The sequence below is a fragment of the Stegodyphus dumicola genome, chromosome X2, assembly GCF_044657685.1.
Source record: "Stegodyphus dumicola isolate Sdum_Otavi_A_Nest chromosome X2, ASM4465768v1".
Lineage (NCBI taxonomy): Eukaryota > Metazoa > Arthropoda > Arachnida > Araneae > Eresidae > Stegodyphus > Stegodyphus dumicola.
Window position 1 is genome coordinate 107,087,558 of NC_140781.1, and position 23,758 is coordinate 107,111,315.

General features: G+C 38.1%; 1 protein-coding gene and 1 long non-coding RNA gene across 4 annotated transcripts in view; one reads left to right on the plus strand and one right to left on the minus strand.

Annotated features, from left to right (window-relative positions):
• The window catches only part of LOC118202871 (uncharacterized), a 174,423-nt gene that overhangs the window by 106,946 nt on the left and 43,719 nt on the right, over window positions 1–23,758 (minus strand). The window lies entirely within an intron of this gene.
• LOC118191051 (flavin-containing monooxygenase 5-like) overlaps window positions 1–23,758 on the plus strand; it is a 57,336-nt gene that overhangs the window by 19,755 nt on the left and 13,823 nt on the right. For all 3 annotated transcript variants that reach the window (XM_035361848.2, XM_035361846.2, XM_035361847.2), the window contains exons 2-3: window positions 3,929–4,302; window positions 15,469–15,735. In XM_035361848.2, the coding sequence (XP_035217739.1) occupies window positions 3,937–4,302; window positions 15,469–15,735 (633 nt within the window). In that variant the 5' untranslated portion in view covers window positions 3,929–3,936. The remainder of the gene's footprint in view (window positions 1–3,928; window positions 4,303–15,468; window positions 15,736–23,758) is intronic.

Consider the following 23,758-nt stretch of genomic DNA (forward strand, 5'->3'; position numbering starts at 1 on the left):
TGTAATATCTTGTTATTTAACAAATAACTGTATTAATTATTGAAGTCATATTTGTATGATGTAACTGTTGCTCAGCAACAGAAGAAATTGTTTGAAAATTGTTATTCTGAAGTTTGACCAGCTAGTAGATGTATGAAAATTTTGCCACTTAAGAATTGTATACAAATTATCTATCTCCGTAAACTAAAAATAAAATTTATGTTTTACTAAGAAGATTATCTGTTTTGTCAGTTACTGCAAAATACATTACAAGGCTGGCTGCATGAACGTTTTCGTGACTTTTTCCCTTTGTATTGCGGGTGCGATCCAGTTTCCCTTAGAAATTCTTTCACGAAGGCACCCCTTCCCTTAGACAGATAGCCCTCGAGTGCTTTGCCATAATTAATAAAACCAATCCAAAACAGAAGCAATTAACCGGATAAGTGAAGATGGCGTCCTCAGTTAATTCAAGATCTTATTTAATGCAAGGACGCTTAAAAAGTATAGGAAAGAGAAATAACCCACATTATAATCAACAGAAAAATATTATTAACAATTTACTTACAAAACTTAAGCAGTTCTCCCGATTTTTGCCTTAATTCCAGCAAACTTCAACTGGGAGACAAGAAATTCATACTACAGAAGCACAAATTGCTACTTAAATAATGAGGAAAGTATAGTAGCAAAAAAATGAATAGGACGTATACAGTACGGAACAAATAGGAAAAGGTTTTATTCACACAATGATGTTGGTATAAAAAAACCTAACTGGATAAGACAGAGAACTACAAACCAAAGAGCCTTAGTAAGAGATATGACCTCCACCTAATTGCAATGATTGTGTTCCACTGTCTGTCGATACTCAGCACCAAATTTTCTTCCAATTCTTGGGGTAAGAGTTCCCTTTCCTCAAAGAGCATCTTCAGTTTTCTGGTGTTTTCCAGAGAGTAACATCATGCCGCAAGACACCTCCCTCAAGTAACACACGCATGTTCATTGGAATTAAAGGTACCAGGGTAGTACGCAGGCCAACCCATACCGCACATTGTCATGGTCGAGACCAATGACACTCCAGAAAAGGCGCATGTGGGAGAGAATAACTTCATTACGGTAACGATCTCCGGTAAGTAAACCTGTGTCGAAAACCTCCGCCCTACCGTTCGTCATTATGCCTTCCCATACAAGCACGCCAGGACAACCCAAACGGTCTCTTTTCCTGACGTTATTGGAATGAAAGCGCGTCCTCACTTCTGTTCATGGCAACCAGCGCCAAGAATCGTTTTCAGACTACTGTCAATTGTATACAGCGTACACGACGGCGGGCCAGCAGACCATGTGAAGTCATCTGGTCACAAAATGGAACACCTCTCATCCGGTCGCCGTACGCAACTGCTGAGCGATGTTGCTCTCTGTTTGGTTTCGATCTCTTTTCGCCTGCAAAGTGATATATCAGTCATCAGTCACCGTTGCTTTCCTTGGCCGACAACCGCTAACTTTTCTTATAGCTGTGTCTGTCGGAAGCTTGGCAGTGTGGGGCGGAAGCTTGGCAGTTAATAAGGTCCAGCGATACTAATATGCGTAAATGGATGCACAGGTGCCGGCCTTACTTCAACCAGTATTTATATTTCGATAGGAGTCAATGTGAAAGAGAAAATTAAAGTCTGTATTTTTAAAATTGAGCAATTTACTTTCAGTAGAGGATTTAATATAATTTGTTTATATATTCCAAATTACGAATTAATTCAAATATTGTGGATAAAAACAATTTTCAATTACTCTGACATCATCTGCTGTCACTGCTTTTAGCCCACGCACTTTCCTTTTTGTATTTTAAGTGAACATTTCACATTTCTCTATCAACAGGGCAGCTAGTCAATATGTAGAGGCATTCTGTCTCAGTGAGTTCTGTCAACAGTAGTATCGATGAGCAGCTGCTGACGACATCCACGACAGAATGAATTCTCAAATAATGTTACAACTAATTATAATATAGTGATTCATTTATAAGGTTCCTTTAACAGTACCTATTCTATAAAAAATTTTGCTAATTACACTGTGAAGTATAATTAATACTGCAACACTAGCGTACGGTTCAGCTCAATATACTGTTCCGAGATCATAACAATTACTCTTAATTTAATTTGCACATGAAGGTTACAATTCATTTTATATATTGCTATGATGCAGTTAAAAAAATTATTTGTGAATGCAAGATTGCTATACTTTTCACAATGCATTGTTCGCAATTCATAGTTACAGTAAATAACATGTTTATAATATAGTTGAGGTTGGTAATTTGAATATAGCAAAGCACACAAGGGTATGTGCCCTAGGGGAAGGCAGACTTTTGCATGTATTTTCCGATTTTCCGCAGACAGTTTTATTTGACGCTGATGGGTTCTGATAGCAATTATATTTACCGTTCGGTAAGGTAATTAAATAAACTCTTACTTTTCTTTTAGACAGGGTCTGGCAAAAATCGGAGATAAATAACCGGGATTTCACTCTATATGTTCTGGTTGACGAAGAAACAGTATAAAAAAACTGTTGAATCGATTTAATCAACTCATTACCCTGTGCAGTGGCTGTAAATGTGTTTACTTTTCTTTGCTTTATCAGTGATAACTGGAACTCATTAGCACAACCACTTTTGCGCAATTTGGCGACTTTTTTATAGAAGACTAAGAATGATGGCTCATAATTGGGGAAAAAATTAATGCATGCGTACATTTATTATGTGTAATTACTATTAGGTAATTTTCTGCTATCGGGACCGGATTCAGAGGTGTATGTATGTATCTATGCACATGTGTATGTATGTACCCATGCACATGTGTATGTATGTACCCATGCACATGTGTATGTATGTACCCATGCACATGTGTATGTATGTACCCATGCACATGTGTATGTATGTACCCATGCACATGTGTATGTATGTACCCATGCACATGTGTATGTATGTATCCATGCACTTGTGTATGTATGTATCCATGCACTTGTGTATGTTTGTATCCATGCACTTTTGTATGTATGTATCAATGCAGATGTGTATGTTTGTATGTGCGTATATTGTGTGTGTGTATACACACATATATGCGTACGTACATATATGCATGAACACATATAACCATACATATATACGTTTTCTTATGTCTTAATATATACGTTTCTGAATCCGGTCCCGATAACAGAAGAGTACTTATTATTATTTTACATGAAAAAATCTGTCAAAACACTACTTTATAAGGAGGTTTTTATGGTTTCATTCTGGTGGAAAATTTTATGGCAATCGCTTTAAGAGTAGATTCAAGAGCAATTGCTCATATTAGCTATTTTGCGGCAAAACGCAACCCTGGTGAAGAAATTTTATTCTTATTTCTACCACTGCAGACAAGACCTACGACCGCAAATTTTAAAATTGCGATTAAGACAAAAAAAATATTAGTATTTGTTTATATAAGCGGTGAAACTTATAATACTGCAATAAGAACAGATATGAAAATAGCAACATTGCTTATTAAAACCGAAGAACTGTCATACGCATGTTTAGCAGAGTTTGGCGCGTTTAGGATATTTGGCGACTTCTACTAAGGCAGTTGAGCTATAAAATATAAGTACAGATACTTTTTACAGCTGCTTTGAAAAGTCGCATTTTAAGAGATAGTGCCGTAGGAGACTATAAATGCTTTCACTCATAACGTTTTACCGCATGGGTTTAGAAAATGAGCTTATATAAGAAATTTTGCAAACTGTAACTAAAAGCATTCACATGAAAGAAAATTTTTGTTTATATCCTTTCCAACTTATAGATTATGAAAATAAACTCTGCCTTGATAGTTATTCCTTCAAGGTGAAAGTGTAATGCGAAAATGTTCATTATTGATTTGTATTATGTACTGTGATATTTTGTGTATTTTCTATTGAGCTTTTCATTGTTTCATTTCAGACTTAATCATGTCTGAAGCAAAACGAGTTGCAGTCATAGGAGCTGGACCTTGCGGTTTAGGAGCCGTAAAGGCGCTAAAAGAGGAAGGCCTAGAACCAGTTTGCTTTGAAAGAACAGACCATTTGGGAGGGTTGTGGAGGTATCATGATGATGATGTCGACGGCCTTGCTTCTGTAATGAAGACAACAATCATCAACACCAGCAAAGAACTAGGAGCTGCTAGTGATTGTCCACCACCAGCAGAATACCCCAATTATATGCACCATACTTTAATGTATGAGTACATAAAAACTTTGGCAACTAAGTTTGACTGCCTTCGTCATATTCGTTACAATCACCAAACAGTGAAGATTGAAAAAGCAGATGATTATGAGGTAATGAATGAATAATATATTTTTCAATTTCTTATCTAAATACCTAATATAAGTAAGATATATATATAACAAAAGTTAAAATAACCTAACACCTTAAAAGTATTGCCTTTATTTTTTAAGTGCCATCATTCGCGGCGAATATAGTGCGAGTTAGTTCGAAAATGTATGTTCTGAATCAAAGTCCTCCAAGAAAGCACACCTATCCTGTCTGGTCTTAGAGATAGCCTTTGCGGGCTTTACCGTAAACAGTTATTCAACAAACTTTTAAATTTCTTTGATGATAATTGGTACATCATTCTCTGCTGCGTTCATTCTGTACAGAATTGGAAGTAATGATATTGTTACGAAATGTACAAGCGCTGTGAGATAGCTTTCCCGCAAAGTAGGTTAAGGGTTGCCATAAAATAGCAAGGTAAGACAGGGTTGCCACATTTGGCGAGAAATCACCCATTTGGCGACAAAATTGGCAATATGCCATGGACGGATGGAGAACCTTCTGGAACGAATTCTTACCGGTTTAGCCCAGAATGTTCTCGAAGACAAGCCAAAAACTATATAAACCCTACTGGTACGCGGAGAGTCAGTGAGTGTTCCTCGTCGAGTGCGAGATTGTGTGTGCCTCGTCTACCGAGCTGGTAGTCAGTCATTGAGAGTGTGCCTCGTCGAGAGGGCGAGTGAGAGTGCCTCGTCTAGAGTGCGAGATAGTCAGTATTGAATTGGTGTCTCGTCTAGCGAGTGAATCCCTGCGGGGTCGATCGTTGACAGCTGGGCAGCGAATGCCGAGTGGGTCGTCGAGTTCACCGAAGGAGTCTGTTAGTGTATCGCGGTTAGTGGCATCGTCGAGAGAGCGTGTTGAGCTCCGGGAACGACTGAACCGAAGAGTCGCGAGCTGTGCTCTGAGTGTCGTCGAGTGCATCGCGAGTTGTAGCGTGGAGAGTCTCGAGAGTACATGAAGTTCCGAGAACGACCAACCAGAGTCGGGAGCTGTACTTTAGTGCTTTGCCGTGAAGCTGTCTCCACCGTGATAGCCTGATAACCTGGAGGCTGTGTCGCTGATCGTGTCAGTGTGTTTATAGTAGTTCATCGACGACTGTGAACGTGTTTTGGATCTGTCCTGACAATACTGGCCAATAAAGTGTGTTTCGATACTTCATCAAGTAGTGTCGTCGTTATTCACTCCAAATCCATACGAACCCCGTACGAACGTGAAGGAAGAAAAAATAATGCAACAACTAGTGTCAGAAGAATAGAAGAACGCAACAACTATTGCGTTCATTCTGTACAGAATTGGAAGCAATGATATCCATGAAAGATTAAGCAATAGGTATGTTTATGTAACTCAAAATACAGATGTAATCTTATAATGTATCCTAAATATACTGTATCATTAAAAATATTTTTGCATTGGAGAGCATTTAAGGTAGACACTAAATATCTTTGCTGTATATTAAATAAAGTTTGCATAGTCTACTTTCATTTAATTTAAATTTTATTTAAATTCTTGTATAAAACAGAGCTCGAGGCATGTTTAAAAATTTGGAAAACGGTTTCATAATGTTGGTAGGCGTTCAGGAAAGATTGAAAAACTGCCTGTTCCTTCATGGTTCCAGTTATACTAGTTTAGAATTAGAAAGCAGATACTTTCTTTTCACATCTCTTAATTTGATTCCTGCTTAAGAACTCAGTTACATTTAACAAAACAAGTAAAGATGAAGTTTACAACTTTGGTAGTAATTATTTTCAGTGTTATATTGGCGTTAATTTCAGCATTAAAATATTAAAAATCCTTCGAGGAGTTATGCATGTACCTTCTTATTCAGTAGCAGAAATGCATCGGCACTGTGTTTTGAATGCCACAAGCTATTCTTTTTGTCCTCGGTATCAGTTGAAAGGGATCATTTCCAGATTTCTTTGAAAATATAGGACCTCCTTGGATCTCTGGTAGAGAAACGGCAGTTTTACTGCTTAAGAGAGTACTGAGAGTCTAAGAAAAACGTAATGAGAAAGAGCCATACATATATCCGAAATCAGTGTAGTTATCGCATTGTGGTTTACAAAGTTGGAAAGAACTTAGTTTTGGGGATTCAAAAGACAGGCGCGGAAGGAAACTTAACCACTTTAGATTGCTTTCTGTGGCAGTTTGTAAGGGAAAGTGTGTGTGTGTGTGTGTGAGTATGGCAAAGCCTCGAGGGCTATCTGCCTAAGAGGAGGGATGCCTTCGTGGAGGACTTTCTAAGGGAAACTGGCTCGTATACACGTTACACATGGGGAAAACCACGAAAACGCCCATGCAGCCAGCCCGTTCGCGGGATTCGAACCTCGGACCGAACTACCAGTGTTCAGCGACTTTACCGCTCGGCCGCTGGTGGGCTTGTAAGGGAAAGAGTGAATCAAATGCTTGTGCCCGAATTACGGAGACGATAGAACAGTGAGTCTGCTCGCACCAGTGATGCTTTAGAATGTGTCGAATGAGAAAAAATGACGCCTAGACATAGCTCAAGCTAAAAATGGTGCTCATATAGAGAAGTGTACTAACCTGCTTTGAACATTTTTTTCCAGCTATATAAAATCATAATGCGATAAACACACTGACGTTTAATATATATGTTTTTCTTTTTCATTGCTTCTTTCCCGTGCACCCTGTATACTGAAAACTATGAAAAAATTTCAGCTTACTAAACAAGTAAGTATTGAAACATTCCATTAGTGATATGTTTTTCAACTGAATTAAAAGTAGCACGGAGGCGTAATAAAATACCTGCATCAACTTTCTGGTAGTAATTTTACCTTATTCTTAATGCGAGTTTTGAAGAGTTCGATTTTTAACACTTATTTTTTTCAGAGCTATGGAAGTAAGTGACAAAAAACCATATTTGGCATTATGAGCCCAATTAAATTATTAATCGGAATAATTATGCAATATACGGAGATCGGACAATAAGCGTAAGTCAGTGTTAACGGTGTTCCCAGAAATTCTAACTCGAAACTACAGCCTACACCCTAGAAGACGAGCGTTTTCCTGGGAGACCTGCAAAGTTCGACAAGCACGTTCTGCGAGCCTTGGTGAATCAAAACCCATCTTAACTCTTAGGAACTAGCTGAGGATGAAGGACAATATATTTTCTAATAAAAAGAACTTTGTTTACTTAAATTTTGAAAAATAAAGGCGTAAAAAAATCGCATTATTTCTTCAATGCTTGTTTGTTTAGAAAAACAATGGAACATTCTTTTAAAAAGCGTTTTCTTTTAATATCATGTCAAAAGCATCAAGATTATCTTCGTAAAGAGCTCTTACCATTTGTAGCAAGTTTTGTTAAAAAGAATGAAAACCGTATGAACTCAGAGATACACTGCCCGATTTTGAAAATGCAACACCAAGAAGTGACCCGAAAATTATGCAAATTTCAGGGTTAGATGCACGTCACCGAGTTATGCGAATTATGCGAAACGGGCAGCTCTTCAGCGCACGTTGAAGAAGATATAAGGAAAGGAACTTGTAAAATGCTCAGTTTTCTTGCCGTTATTTCTGCTACGGAAATCATTCTGAAAAATGTGTTCTTGTCTCAGAGGACACCTGTAATAGCAGAGAATGCCAGGCCGTCGTCAAGGGAGGCAGTTCCAGCACACCGACGATTTTACAAGAGGCATGGTGATCGGACTGAGAAGGGAAAGTTAGTCCATACGCAAATCTCAGCTGACACACACCTGGACGCATCCACAGAAGACCGGCTATAGCGACGGCGACAATGGATGGAACAAAGAAATGTTGCAAGTTCGAGGGGTGCCGATTCAGCCAGGGTGACGTCATCACGCGTGGATTGAGCACGTGTGATGACGTGAGCAAGCGGTGGCGCATCCGTAGGCCACTTCTACCTCCATTCTGCATTATGTTCAAGACACCCTGGATGTTCCCATATCAACCAGAACCATTTGCCATCGAATGGTGGTTACTGGTCTGCACCCGTGGCCTCCGTTAAGAGGACTGCCATTCACCCTACATCGTAGACTCCAACGTCTACAATCGTGCCCGGCTCGAGCGATGTGGACGACGGAATGTCACAGGGTCATGTTCTCAGATGAGTCACACTTTTGTTTCTCCAATGATAGTCTCTGCTAACGAGTGTGGCGTTGATGTGCGGACAGTCCAAGCTGGCTGTAGTTGTGGATCGCCCTACCGCGCGACAACACGGTATATGGTTTGGGGCGCAATTGCTACGATTCCAGGTCACCTCTAGTTCGTATTCAGGGCACCATCATGGCACAACGGTACGTGGATGATGTGCTGCAGCTGGTGACACTTCCCTATTATCAAGGAGTGTCCAATGCTCTTTATCAACAGGATAACGTCCGACCACACACTGGTCGCATCAGCCAAAGTGTTCTGCAACGTGTTCAACGTGCAGCCAACGTTGGTAGCCATTTGCAGAGCCTGCCATTGCCACGTTCTGAAGATGTACTGTGGCAAATGATGGACAGGTAATGGAGAGCCTTTCTTTAGGACATGCATAGTTTATCGATATTGTACCTAGATATACTATTTCTTGAACTGCTGTCCAAGGTGGTCCTACAATCTATTAAGCCGACGCTTTTCTCGCTGTGTATTATGCATATCATTTCGAAATAAAGATCATTTATTGTTCATTGCTGCCTCTCTCAGTTTGCCGAGTTTCATCACTTTCTAGCCACTCCTTCTTGGTGTAGCATTTTCAATGTTGGGTAGTGTATTTTATCCGAAATAATGGCTTAATCACCTTCTCAGTTATATTTGGCTGAAAAATCGTTTTCAATTACTAAAGCTTGCTCTTGTAGTGTTTCTGACAGTACATCTATGTCAACCTGAAAAGGAACCGTCGTCAGACTATAAATGTTATTATCACATGAGTGAGGGAAGTAACGTTTGCATTCGTCAGTGAGAAGCTGCAAATGATTTGATATTTTATTCTTAGAATCAGTATCCTAAAGTCTTCTAGAGCCACCAGCGGCCGAGGGTTAAATTTGCTGAAGATTGGTAGTAGCCTGTGAACGGGCTGGCTGCATGAGCGTGTTCATGGTTTTGTTCCTGTGTGACGTCTATACGAGCAATCTTCCCTTGGAAAGTCCTCGTCGAGGGCATCTCTCCCCTTAGGTAGTTAGCACTTGTGTTCTTTGCCATAATCAAATAAACCAAGCCAAACCTGAAAATCTTCCTTAAAGCGTGTTTTTTCTAGGGTTCCAAATAATTTGGGAAAACAAAATAACTGTAGGCTAAAATTTTGCGTTCTTAGAGTTACAACTTATCAATATACGCTATGAGGGCATTCCAATGATAAATTATATTCGAATCTTCACCTTTAATTTGCGTCCACCAGCAGCCGAGTGGTTAAGTCGCTGAACACTGGTAGTTCGGTGCGAGATTCAAATCCTGCGAACAGGCGTTTTTTCCCCATGTGTAACGTTTATATGAGCCAGTTTCCCTTACAAAGTCCTCCACGAAGGCATCCCTTTTAGGCAGATAACCCTCGAGTGCTTTACGGCAATCAGATAAACCAAACCACCTTGTAATTTCAAGTTCAGTGAGTTGAACGAATCGAAGATATCTAAGCTAATATAGCTTGAACATTTGCCTTTATTAATTCCAAATACAATTTAGTTTGATTTTGAATTTCCAAAAACTGAACGTCATCTCGACGTTCAAATAATCTTGCTAACATATTTCCTCTTGGAAGCCAGCGTACTTCAGTATGAAATCACGGTGTCCGCCGAAAACATCGCGGACGAAAACGTCGCGGAGAAAACAACGCAGGGTGAAAACGTCGTGGTACAAAACATCGTGGGAGACAAGAAAGCAAAGAGAAAACATCGCAGTTCTAAAACAGCGGTGGTACAAAATATCGTGGCTGAAAACAAAGCGGTTCTAAAACTTCGAAGTTTAAAAACATCGTAGTCGAAAATATCGTGGTAAAAAATAAAGTACCCACAAAATCATCGCATGACAATAACATCGCACACATGCGTCTTCAGGTTTTAAAAGTTGTAAATGCATTTTCTCATAATGATTTGGGAGCGCAAGAAGGAAAGAGGGATTCTTTTATTTCTATATTTCATATTTTTGAATGAAGTAATAAATTTTTTGCTGAAAAATTAAGAAGGAAACTTAAGCATTTAAAAATTGAGAATGAGTAGAAAATTAATGCAACTAATAGAATTTTAAATTTACATAGTAAACTAACAAAGGTCATTAATAAATTAAACTTTTTTATAAATATTTATTGGTAATTTTTTATGAAAAATACAGTCTAAAAGTGCTTAGAAAATGGAAGATAAATAACTGCATAAGGTTACCTCTATAAAAATTGCTTGGTTAATTATCAAATTATTTTCTTTCACGTTTGTTAATCCGATATTTTTGTAGTGAAAATTATATTTTATTTTGTTTCTGATTATTCTTAAAGTGTCGTTAACATTTTCATGTATAGCATGCAATCAGTTTTTTTTTTTTTTTTTTATGTCGATTTGTTAGTTACGACGAAAGTCAGTTACATAATATGTCAGTATGGGATTTAATAAACGCATGTGTGCGATGTTATCAACATGCGATGATTTGTAGGTACTTTATTTTTTACCACGATATTTCTGACGACGATGTTTTCAAACTGCGAAGTACCAGGACGCTTTCTCCGCGACATTTTTGTCCGCGATGTTTTCGGTTATAACCCAAATAACGGTGCTCTATATCCTGCTCCCAAATCTTCATAGAGGACAGTAAAAAGTCCAGTATTTAACGCCTCTTTTTAACTTGATTGATAATTTTGAAGCATAATTTTAAGACATCATTGAGTACTTTTGGAAGTGTTTTCGCTGCAAAGGCTTGACGGTGTATAACACAGTGAATAGCAGAAATACTGGAACTTTTTTCTCTGACCATCAGTACGAATCCTGAGCGAAACCCAAAGAATGATGGAGCGCCGTTTGTGCATTCGCCTGTCAGCGTTTGACATGGCAGTTCATATTTATAATAGAATTCAGGGAGTGTTGTCATTATATGCATTGCATTGGAAATAGTTTTTAACTCTGTAGAAAACAGCAGTTCGTCTTTGAATTTTTTATTTTGCATATATCGAATGTAAACTAACAGTTGACACCATTTTGCAACATCTGTACTCTCATCCGGCTAAATTGCGGGAAAACGCGATTCTTTCACAGCATGCACTAATTGATTCTTTATATCTTCGGCCATAGCATCAATGCAAGGTTTCACAGTGTTGTTAGAAAGCAGTATCTGTAGAAGTTTTTCTTTATGTTTTGGTCCAAGAACAATATCAGCTGCTTTCAACTTGCTTGACGGGTTTTTCTTCGATAATTATGACTTTTCTCGGACTTAGTAATGATGATAAGTAAAGGCGCTTCTCTTACGAAGCTTCGAGCGTTTTTTCAGATGACTCCGCAAAGCAAATGTTATCCAATTGCATCCGTTTCAAACGTGCACACTTTGTGGGAAAAAACCTCCTTCGGCTTGTCTTTAAACACTTTATATTTTGTTGACAAATGTCGTTCCAGACGAGAAGGCTTCGTGGTATCAACTGCTCAATACTTCTTAACGAATAACACATTACAGCTCGCCGAGAAAATTTTTTTTTGTATAACAACAAATTCATATTTAATTTAATAATCATCGTCGTATTTGCGTTTTTTAGATGATGTCATGACGAAGTAAAAAAAAATAAGTTGACAGTTTATTTTCGCATCAAAAGTTCGCATAACTGCACTGCTTGCGTGATAGATACTGAGTGAATTGAGGCCCACTAAGACTCGAGCGCAGCACGGCGGGATCGGGATCCTCAATAATACTCTTACATGGTCCCCACACATCATATCTATATTATCCAGAAGTTCCGAGTGCCTAAAGCCTGACTCTTCTCCTTACTTGCTCGAAACAGTGTTTTATCTATAGATAACAAGTTACTCATTTATAAATCCATTCTGCGTCCTCAACTGCGTACTCAAGTCCAGTTTGGGCATGCCTGAAAATCTAACCGTAAAAAGCTATAAGTTTTTCAAAACAGTGTTCTACGTCAGATAACCAAATTTGGGTTTGGTTCTTTTAAGAATATACTATTATAATCTTGCCAAAAGTTTTCATGAGAGACGAAGACAGATAAACAACCCTGTCATTAAAATATGTGATTACGACTTTAAATGGCTTAAATAACATCAACTGGCCTCTGGCCATTTTTAATATTTGGAATATGTAGTTGTATGTACGCATTGTATTCTTGGTTTATTGTATTTTCTTTTTAGTTTTTATGCATTGCATTCTCTGTATAATTATTATTATGCATTGTGCACCATGTATTCACATTGGATTCAAAGTACCCTTGATTCTCATTACCTGTTATAATTTACTTCTGTCAACTATCCACTAGCTCGACGGCCTAAGGCCTCTAACTTCTGATAATATTCTGCTTAAATATCTCCACTTATTTTTCAGAACCTTTGAACTTCCTAAACCCACTAAATTTATTTATTTAAAAAAATTAAAAGTTTATCTTTAACAGGTTATTTGCCTTAAAATTAAGTCTATCTTTATTTATGTCAAAAGTCAATTATTCTTCAAGGGGTAGGGCCCCTGTATTTGACACCTCTACTAGGAGATACGGTGGGGTGATGCGGGGGTGCCATGTGCGCGGGCGGTGGACTGTCTCTTGGCCCACTGGCGCCCTCCTTTAGATATCGCCGCACCTCCCTTGGGAAGCACCCCCCTTCACATTGAAAATCAATGAATTAGAAGGAAATTAACAATTACACTGTCTACTTTGTGACAGAAATAACAGCATGTTTCAACTTTAAAAGCTCCATCCCGATTGCGAAATTTTGTTACTTATAAAGCTGTAGGCGACTTGCCGCTTGTGGTGGTCAGTTGTACACAGAAGGTTTGAGGGGTTAGAAATGGACGTACATGATAGTCTTGTCTTCTCGAAAAGGTCGTTTAAAATTCTCGCTCTGAAAGTGTACTTGTTAGTAAAATGGTTAATAGGGATAAATGGTAGGGGTAGACGGATATGAAATCTTGGCGTATTGTCGACTCCAGCCTGCGACATGCCTAATAAGATAAAAGTTGCAATGAAGCTGGACGCAGTCATTCTATTATCGTAACGTCTGTGACGAATGATAAGTACAGGCGCGTCAGTCTATCTTTATTTATGAGACCAGCCTCCTTGGCTAATGCCAGGACTCCGAGTAAACACAGCACTTTTCGCGACCTTGTCAGTTATTCTGTTTAAAGAAATGTAAAATTTTCGTTCAGTTAGATCGAACAAAGAAAACGGGTTTTTTTCAGGGTCAAATTTTGTACTCCTGATACGTAAAAGATTTCAAAAGGTTTTTCGATCGTGAAATAATTGTTGCAGGAAATGTAAGGCATTTTTCCTTTCGTGTCGATTTGAATAATCGCGGTCTCTTCTAAATGACCTTTTAAGTTACGTAAGAAGCTCAAAATCATTACGTTATTAAGAACTTTGTAAGAAAACAAATCTTCTTACAAATCTTTGTATCAGATTTGTAAGAAGCTTATCTCAAGAAAGAAAAGTTTGATAAGCTCATAAATATAGATTAAATGTTTTTGTGGGATGTTAGTCAGCATTTCTAACTGCAATTATTTATGTCACTGCTTTTTGTAACCCACCAAGGTAGCAAAAACAGTGGTATTTAAGCTAAAACTATAAGGATTTAGTTAGAAGTAAACTATGATGGCTTTTTAGCACGAATAGGCCTAATATTAATATAAAACTGTTTAGCCCTGAATCTTTCAGTGAACGCTAAACAATTGAATGAAACATAAAGTTAATGTAGTATAATATGTGATTGTAATATACGAATGTAGGATTGTGTTCGTACGAAAACATGCGTATAAAGCCCACCAGTGGCCAAGCGGTAAAATCGCTGAACACTGGTAGTTCTGATCTGGGTTCGAATCCAGCGAACGGGCTAGCTGCATGGGCGTTTTCGTGATTTTCCCCATGTGTAACGTGTATACGAGCCAGTTTACCTTAGAAAGTCCTTCACAGAGGCATCCCTTTCCTTAGGAAGATAGCCCTAGCGTGCTTTTCCGTAATAAATCAAACCAAACCAACCATGCGTATAAATTTTAAAAGAAGTATATTGTGAAATATAATTTAAAAATATCATTGACTTCATTATTCATCGTGGGCTTTCCCATGTTCAAATGAAATTTTGTCATAATCAAATGAACATAACGGAGCCTTTTTAACCACTTGGCCATTGGCGAACAAAAATATCGTTAAACCATTGAGACTGAAAACTGACCACCTCTCTTTTTTTACCCTCCAAATTTCACTTTTTTCTTTATTTTATCGAACTCAACCAGCAGCCGAGTGGTTAAGAAACGGCTAGTGAATACTGGCAGTTCAATCTGTGCTCGAACTGAGGCGAAAGGACTAGCTTCATGGAATCTTTTTCGCGGTATTCCCCGTGTGTAAATTAAAGAGGTCACAGTTTTCCTTGGAAAGTGCTCAACGATGCTACGTATCTCTCCCTTTAAGCAGATAGCCCTTATGTTCTTTGCCAAATAGAAATAACCTAACCGGATATTGTTTCCGCGTTTCCCTTAGAAAGTTCTCCACGAAGGTGTCCCTCTCCTTAGTCAGATATCCCTCGAGTGCTTTGCCGTAATCAACCAATTGAAACCAATCACTCTAATTAAAATCAACCAAATCAAGCATCTTTCTTAGAAAAGCGTAAATGGATGAAAATTTCATTTTATGATAAAATAATATTAAGAATTATTCTCTACGTTCAGAAGCAATAATCTCTTATTTAACTTTTGAGCTAGTTTTTCTTTAAATGAGCGGTATATCTTAGTTAGAAATGAAGCTCATTTGAAAGATTTTAGTCAGAAATGAAGCTCATTTGAAATATTTTAGTCAGAAATGAAGCTCATTTGTTACTTCATTTGAAAATTTGTGTAAAACATTCTGCCAAAGAATTTTGCTAATATTTCAATCAATGTTCTCGAAATTTTTGAAAATATGAATATGTCGATTATTTCCTGAAGTTTGACTGTATGCAAAGTTAGAATTGTTTTTAAGTTATTACATTTACAGTTTTTCAACTGTAGAAGAAAGGTACGTTAATAACTTGAAATCGTAGTCAACTATTTTTCTGTTCTAGGAAACTGGTCGCTGGAAAGTAACGAATAAAAATACTAAAACGGGAGAATTAGTGAGTGAAGTTTTCGATTGTGTCTGCGTTTGCATTGGCCACCATGTCTACCCGAATGAGCCTGTTTTCCCTGGACAAGAGGACTTCCAAGGCAAAATCCTACATACACACAGTTTAAAGAAAGTTGACGGCTTTGAAGATATGCGAGTTGTTGTCGTGGGTGTCGGGAATTCTGGTATGGATGCTGCTGTGGAATTGAGTGCCGTCGCCAAAAAAGTAAGTAAATATAGAAAGTACGATTCAAATTAACATACTAAAAAAACTGTCATAAAAACTGTCGTTTTTACTTCAGGTAAGCAACTTAAAAACGGAACACCAGCGGTTGAGCGGTAAAGTCGCCTAACACTGGTAGGTCGGTCGGGGGTTCGAATATCCCGAATGGGCTGGCTGCATGGGCGTTTTCGTGGTTTTCCCCATATGTAACGTGTATACGAGCCAGTTTCCTTACCAAAAAAACCAGAAAGTCCTCCACGAAGGCATCCCTCCCCTTAAGCAGATAGCTCTCGAGACTTTACCGTAATCACAATCATAACCCAAAAGCATCTTAAATACAGTATACTAATACCTCTTGTAGTATGCCTAATTGGTTCTTCAAACATTCCTGACTGTTTAAACAAGTATTGCATGAATAAAATGCACGTAATGGTAATGTATATTGTAATGTTTTTCCTAAGAGTTAGACTGTCAATTTTTGAAAAAAATCATTGTTATTTAACAAAACTGTTAATTAAATATGGAAAATAAGGGATATTTTTCAAAGCTTTAAAAAGTGCTTCTGTAAAAACATTAAGAATTACTTAAGCAACAATAGCACTAAAATAAATCGTATGCTTTCTTCTAGTATTTGTGCTGTTATTTAATAGATATTGTGATAAAAAATTAGGCATGATAGAACAATAATTACGATACTTTCGGGCATATTAACCGTGCAATAACTCAAAAAACAGACCATTATTATAAAATTAATCACGCAGTCTAATTTCTTTTAGTATATGCACTAACTAGAAAGCAATATAACGACAAAGCACACAGCGTTTCATAAAAGCATGATAATAATATTTTGAGTTATCGTTCTAAAACGAGGAAATTATCCGCAAACAACAATCTTTTAATTCATATTATTGTATCTATACTGAAATAAAAAGGAAGAAATGCACTAACATGCCTAAAACTTCCCAGATTTATAAGTTATACTCTCCTTATGATTATATTTAGCCATTTTTTCCTCTTTATATTTAGCCTTTTGACCATTCTATTTTTTCCGGCTGGCAAGTTTTAACCAAGATTCTGAGTACAAATTCTATAATTTGTTCATCTTCCAGTTTTAGAAAGTGCTTCCAATGTGTAACCGCTAGGATGAATGTAAAAAGTTTTTAAGAACATCAAATGACACTTTAGAACCTCTTTTTGATTTACATAACAGGTTTTTATATCCATAAATTTAGGGTCTGTTGATCAACAAAAGTGTCTTTCGGGATGAACTGTCATAGAACACTTTCAGCTCTTTGCTTGCTTTATATGTTCTCCCATGTATGCATTTCACCAATAAATTTTGATAACACAGTTTCATATGCTTGTATTATTATTATTGGCTTCGTTTGGAGTTATTCCTGCATTTTGTTGTAATAGCTGCAGCTTGCTGAAAACAGCGCTAGATATTAAAGCCGGCAGGACACTACAGAGGCAAATGGCTGTGTATGTAAAGTATTCCGCAGCAAGTGCCAGTACACTTCAAATTATTGGCAATTGCTGTGAATTGCAATTCTGTAATAATTTTGAAGCTTATCAATAAAGGCATTAGTTAGCGAATTGTTTCAAAACCTGTGGCCAACACGATATTGAATTGGGCAATATATCCATGTTAAAATGCATCTAGTTTCTAAATTATTGTCTCAAAAACCTTATTGAAAATACAATTTCAAAAATTTTCTCCTTAAATTAATTCCTAACAGATATCCAGCCCTTTAAATGGCTACTGTTTGCGATTTTAAGTGCTCACACATGAAAACAAACTTGTTTTGTAAAGCTAAAGATAGGCTGTAACGAATAAAAAACAATAAAGCAAAATGTGATTTTTCATCAGAATTGGTCATTTCAACGTATACAGATTACCTTAAATTTCTTTACTTTAGAGAAAAAATTTCTTTTAACAAGAATAATTAAATGAAGATTTATCTGGGTTTTCCTACGTAAATATTCTCGAAAAGGGCAGATGTTCAAGGTCGAGTAAGTCAAGCATCAGATTTTCATCATTACAATTACTATGCCTGCAAAGCATTAAACAGGATTTGGTAGTAGCTTAGAGTCTTATTTATTTTGTTTTACTAAATTGCACTTTATTATACCCATTCACTGTTTCAACTCTGCTCGTTCACTTTTATTAAATCTTACTGCACTTATCGTGCGAAATCAAAAATATGACTGTAATGATTCATACGAGTGAGTTCGTTAATGAGTTTTTTTGATTTTTTGAGGTGATGGGAATTATTTTTTTTAAGGCTAGGATAAGGTTTCAAAATTTTAGCATACTGAAGCTAAACCTAGGACGTAAGCATCGAAAACTCCATAGCTGTGTTTTATGAATGTTTTTGTGTAATCCTATTATCAACTATTTTTCAAGTAATTCGTCATAGATAAGTTTTTTAATCGTTTTCTAATTTCTTCCAAAATTTCTCTTCGTTGGCGGATAGGAGGTACAACAGGATTTTATTATTAAAAGCTGGCATTTTTTTCACGGTGCAGGAGCAAACCTTTTTATAAACTCATTTACAAAAATTTTTGATTTCCTTCTACTAATTTTTGGTATTATATGCTACGAAAGTTTGCAAAATTTCATATATTTACTAGCGGGCAAGCCCGCCAGCTGAGCGGGCTGAAGCCCGCTTATCATTGTTCGTTTTTAAAAGATATCCTATGTTAAATTTGGCCGGTATTGAAAAGTTGAACCGAACTACCATTTTTTAGCGGCATTCCGCGGGCTTCCCCCGCTTTTTTCACCTATGCATCCAGAAGTTACCGCATACACTATACATATGCGGAAAATCACGAAAACACCCATGCTTCCAGCCCTTTCGCGGGTATTCGAAATTTGGACCGAAATACCAGTGTTCAGCGCTTTTGGGCGGGAGCCCGCCCAAAACAGTGTTCACGTGTGCATGCAAAAGATACTGCGTACACCGTACACATGCGTAAAATCACGAAAACACCCCTCCAGCCAGCCCGCTGCCGATTCGAAAGTTGGACCGAAATACAATTTTTCAGCGATTTTGCGCGTGCTGTGCCCGCTTTATTCACGTATGCATGCTGAAGATGGTGCATAAATGATACACATGCGTAAAATCACGAAAATAAACATGGAGCCTGCCTGTTCGCCGGTATTCGAAAGTTGGACCGAATTACCAGTGTTATGTGGCTTTGCGCGGGCTCTGCCCGCTTTATTCACATATACACCCAGAAGATACTCCATACACTATACACATGCGTAAAATCACGAAAACACCCATGGAGCCAGCCAGTTCGTCGGGATTCGAAATTACCGCATTACCAGTATTCTGTGCCCGCTTTATTCACGTATGCATCCATGAGATACTTTATAAATGATACACATGCGAACAATCACGAAAACACCCATGCAGCCAGCCCGCTCGCCGAGATTCGAAAGTTTGAGCGAACTACCAGTGTTCAGCGGTTTTACCCGGTATCTGCGCGCTGTATTCACGTATGCATCCAAATTTTATATACAGTACCCCGGAATTCGAAAGTAGGACCGAAATACCAGTGTTCAGCGATTTTGTGGAGCGGGCTGCGCCCGCTTTATACACATAAGCATGGAGAGGATACTGCATAAACGATACACATGAGTTAAAGCAAGAAACACTCGGGGAGACAGCTCGTTCGCCGACACCGAAAGTTGGATCGAACTACCAGCGTTAAGAGGTTTTGAGCAGGCTGCGCCCACTTTTATCACATATGCATCCAGAAATCACTTTATACACTATACACATGCGGAAAATCAGGAAAACACCCATGCAACCAGCCCGCTCGCAGAGATTCGAATGTTTGACCGAACTACCAGTGTTCAGCGGTTTTACCCGGTATCCGCGCGCTGTATTCACGTATGCGACCAAATTTTATGTACAGTACCCCGGAATTCGAAAGTTGGACCGAACTACCAGTGTTCTGTAGTTTTGCGCGGGCTGCTCCCGCTTTATTCAAGTATGCATGCAGAAGATACCGCATACACGTTACACATGCGAAAAATCCCGGAAACACACATTGAGCCAACACGGTCGCTTGGATTCGAAAGTTGGACCGAACTACCAGTAATCAGAGGTTTTGAGCGAATTTCGGCCGCTTTATTCACTTATGCATCCAGAAGATGCTGCGTACACGAGGCACATGCGTAAAATCACGCAAACACCCATGGACCCAGCCCGTTCGCCGGGATTCGAAATTAGGACCGAACTACCAGAGTTCAGCTTTATTCATTTATGCATCCAGAAGACACTGCATACACAACAGATATGCGTAAAATCACAGAAAACATGAGTGTAGCCTGCCTGCTCACCGGGATTCGAAAGTTACCGTATACCATCTCAAAGAAGCAAAGAAAAATCTTTAATCTAAAAAAAAAAAAAAAAAAAGGGTGAATTTAATTTTTATTGGTGCGAACTTATTTAAAATATCATTTGCATTCAAAGATAATATCTAAATTAAGTGCACGTATCTAATAACATAAAAAATATATAATTCCAAAAAATCAAATTTATTATTAAAAATAACAACATATTTTTAAAAAATAGCTTTTTCAGATTTTTTAATTAATATCCCAGCTGATTAAAGTTGTACAACTTCAAGAACGTCATCATTTAAATTTAATGTAATATAATAACTTTTATTCAATATCAATAAAAGAATTAACGTGACAATCATCCTAACCTGAAATTAAAAAAAAATTGTGAAAAGCAGCTGTTTATTTAAAATGCCTACATTAACGAAATATTTTTAAAATACAGTTAGGTAACATGCAATCGCGTGCTTTATTCAACTTTAGAATATAACCTTGATTTGTATCTGCGGCGATTCAAGAAACTGTTGCAATCGGAAAAATGAGCCCGAAAATTAGCGTTTTCACAGTTTTTAATTAATATCTCAGCTGATTAACGTCCTACGAAGATGAGAATGGTATCATTGGATTCGTAGAATTTTTTGGAATCCGCAGACACCTACCTCGAATTCCAACTCAGCGCCGTTCCATAGATATTTAAGAAAAAAGAAATTGACGCGTGACCTTTCGCCAGCACAAATCTCGAGCGGAAGCAATTGTCATCCCCCCGGCGCTTTCGAAAAAGCAATTTTATCTCAGCTAATTCCGAGACGGTTGCCACTCCGAAAAATGAAATAACGTTTTCGCAGTTTTTAATTAATAACTCCGCCGATTATTGTCGTACGAAGATGGGACCGGTATCGATGGATTTGTCGATTTTTTTCGAATACGGGGATATGCGTTTCGAATTCCAACTCGGCGCCGTTCCGCAGATATTCGAGAAAAACGAATTTGGCACTCGGCCAAATCCCTAAAACAGGGAAAAGGGGTGAAAGAAAGTGCAAAACGTAGGGAAACGTAGGGGAAAAAGCAGTTTTTAATTAATATCTCGCCTAATTAAAGTCGCACGAAGATGCCGATGGTCAATATGGCGAGCCACGGGAATTCTGAATCCAACGGTACCTTCCGCTAAGCTCTACACCCAGCCGTTCCCGAGGAGATGATGTTACAAACACACAAACAGACAGAGGCACACAGATTTTAATAGTATAGATTCCTAAATTTCTACATGAATGTTTGAAGTTTTGATAAGCTAGGAAGCTGAAGGTCCAAAACTCTCATTTTTGACATTTTTTCGGATATAATACACATATGTGCCTATGTCTATCTAATATCTCGTGTTTTAATCTTAATATTTCTTTTTCGGCGAATAATCAAGAGCAGTAAGCTAAGGAAGCCACGCTAGTGAATGTACTTGTAAAAATGCCTATAGCAACTATGAGCGGGGATGAAAATTGCTCCATGTCTTCTTACAGCACTAACCCTGTGAACGTGGAATCCATGACTAACGCATTAACCTTTTATCCTGAATACGAGTAAATGCGGGGAACGTTCTTATCGCGTCGGCGAAAACTGGGATTTCAAATGCGATCAGTTTCGTAAGAAGAAAAGGTATGGATTTTTTTAAAGGCTTTTATGAATTTAACCCACGGTCAGAGGGTTAAATGAAGCTTTCTGTGCTAAAGAATAAATAATAGTCTAGTTAGTCAACTGCTCGCCAGAAATCCTGCATATTGTTGTTCCTGTTGGTACTTTTAGTAGTTTTTAGACACTTTAAGAAATTTACTGACAAATTTATTGAAAGTGAAGATAATTTTTTTCTTTGTGGCAGAGATTTTGCTATCATCGAAAGAAACACAACGAAGCACAAAGGAATTATTTCATATTGTAAAAAGCGCCAGAGAGTATATCCTTATATTCCCTGTACATCGTAATGCAACCAGCTAGGGTTAATAATAGCAAAGTGTGAACATATCGGTACTAGCGTGAGAGTATCTAAAGTATTTCTGCATGGAGGATATACTGAAATGTAATATTTTCTACCTCAACATTCAAAATTTGGTAAATTTAAACTATTTAAGTAAGGGAAGGAAAAACATTCGGCAATAAAGATATGAAAAAGAGCTTTGCGATTTTAAGTTCAGAGTTTTACTTGCAAGCATGGCCTTGTCTTTCAACAATCAGAGCAATGGAAAACTTTATTGTAACAGATGGCGTACTTTAATTTTGAAAATTATTATACAGTTGTAAAATGTTCAGAATTTCGAATGAATGGAGTTACTGAAAAAAAAAAAAAAAAAAAAAAAAAAAAAGATTGTGATAAATGAAATGCTAATAATTAGTCGTACTTACTAGTAGGACACAAATAATTTTACATGAATGTTCCCAAACAATTTTTTTTTTTTTTTTTTTTTTTTAAATTTTAAGTACTCGATAAGTTTAAAGTGATCAAAGAGTAGCTTAATCAATTAAATGGCACCTAGAGAACGCAGGGAACAAAGAATTCAGTTTTGGCAGGATAGATGAAATGCATTTGCGGTGTACAAAAATAGAGAAAGAACACATATCACTCCCCCCGGGGGTCGACGTAGAGAACTCTGCGAAGCTACTGGCTAGGATCTGTACCTAGGCAGTCTCGGCCACGGGGGATAAAATTTATGAACTTGGTGGTTCTGAAGCCCCTGGGAAAGGTCACTTATTGGCCGGCCTCGGGGACTGGCATGTCCTGAGCGGTGTGGAACCGTAGCCGGAGGGCTTGGTTCCCCCCGGTTTGCTGGGTAACGGCCCACTGCGACGGGCTCGCCCATGCGACTGGTAGGAGCATTAGACGACCGGTGCTGCCTGGTGAATTCCTGGTGGTGCGCTGCTCCTCTGGAGGGTAATAGTGGAGGTTGAACCTCCACGACGTGCCCAAAGGGCGAGTAAACCTGTAGTGTGATTTAGTTCACGGGGCAGGGAAGCCTAAATTGTTGTTGTTGAACACATATCACTATTGCAGTTAACTTAACAGCACAGCGAAAACGTACAACAGAAACGCCGGGATTTCATGATAATGAGATTTTGCGTGACGAAAAGCAGCGTAAGATGTTGGAACGGTCTGTATACAAAAGAAGAATAGAATAGAAGTATTAAAACAATAAAAAGCAAGCGAACACTATATAAGAGATTGAACATCCGTTCAAATTCGTGGACGAGGCTGTAGAACACTTGCCGTAGCATGAAAGCATGTATGGAGCGGAACAAAGTTTTCCCACTGTCTGGGCGCTGGTTAAGTAAAGGTGCGAGCTCCTGAAGCTGTGTTTAAACTAAAGACTTCAAAGCTGGAGAGCGTTACGCCAGTTTCACTGCTTATATAACTTAAGCTATGAGTCCAGATAAACTGCGATTTAGTCCGTAAATACACGACCGAAGGCGATATGATCTAATACGCTGGATACAGCAATCGTCACCAAGATTCTTCAAGCTATTAATACAAGATGCATGGACAGATCTTAATCTATTCACGGCCACAGTGCTAAAGTTCTGAGATGAATACGTCATATGTTCATCTACCTCTGTCACTGGGTGCAAATGTTATAGGACGGGATCCCGTAGCCCAGCAGATTTTTCTTCCTGAATTTCTGAAACGGCGCA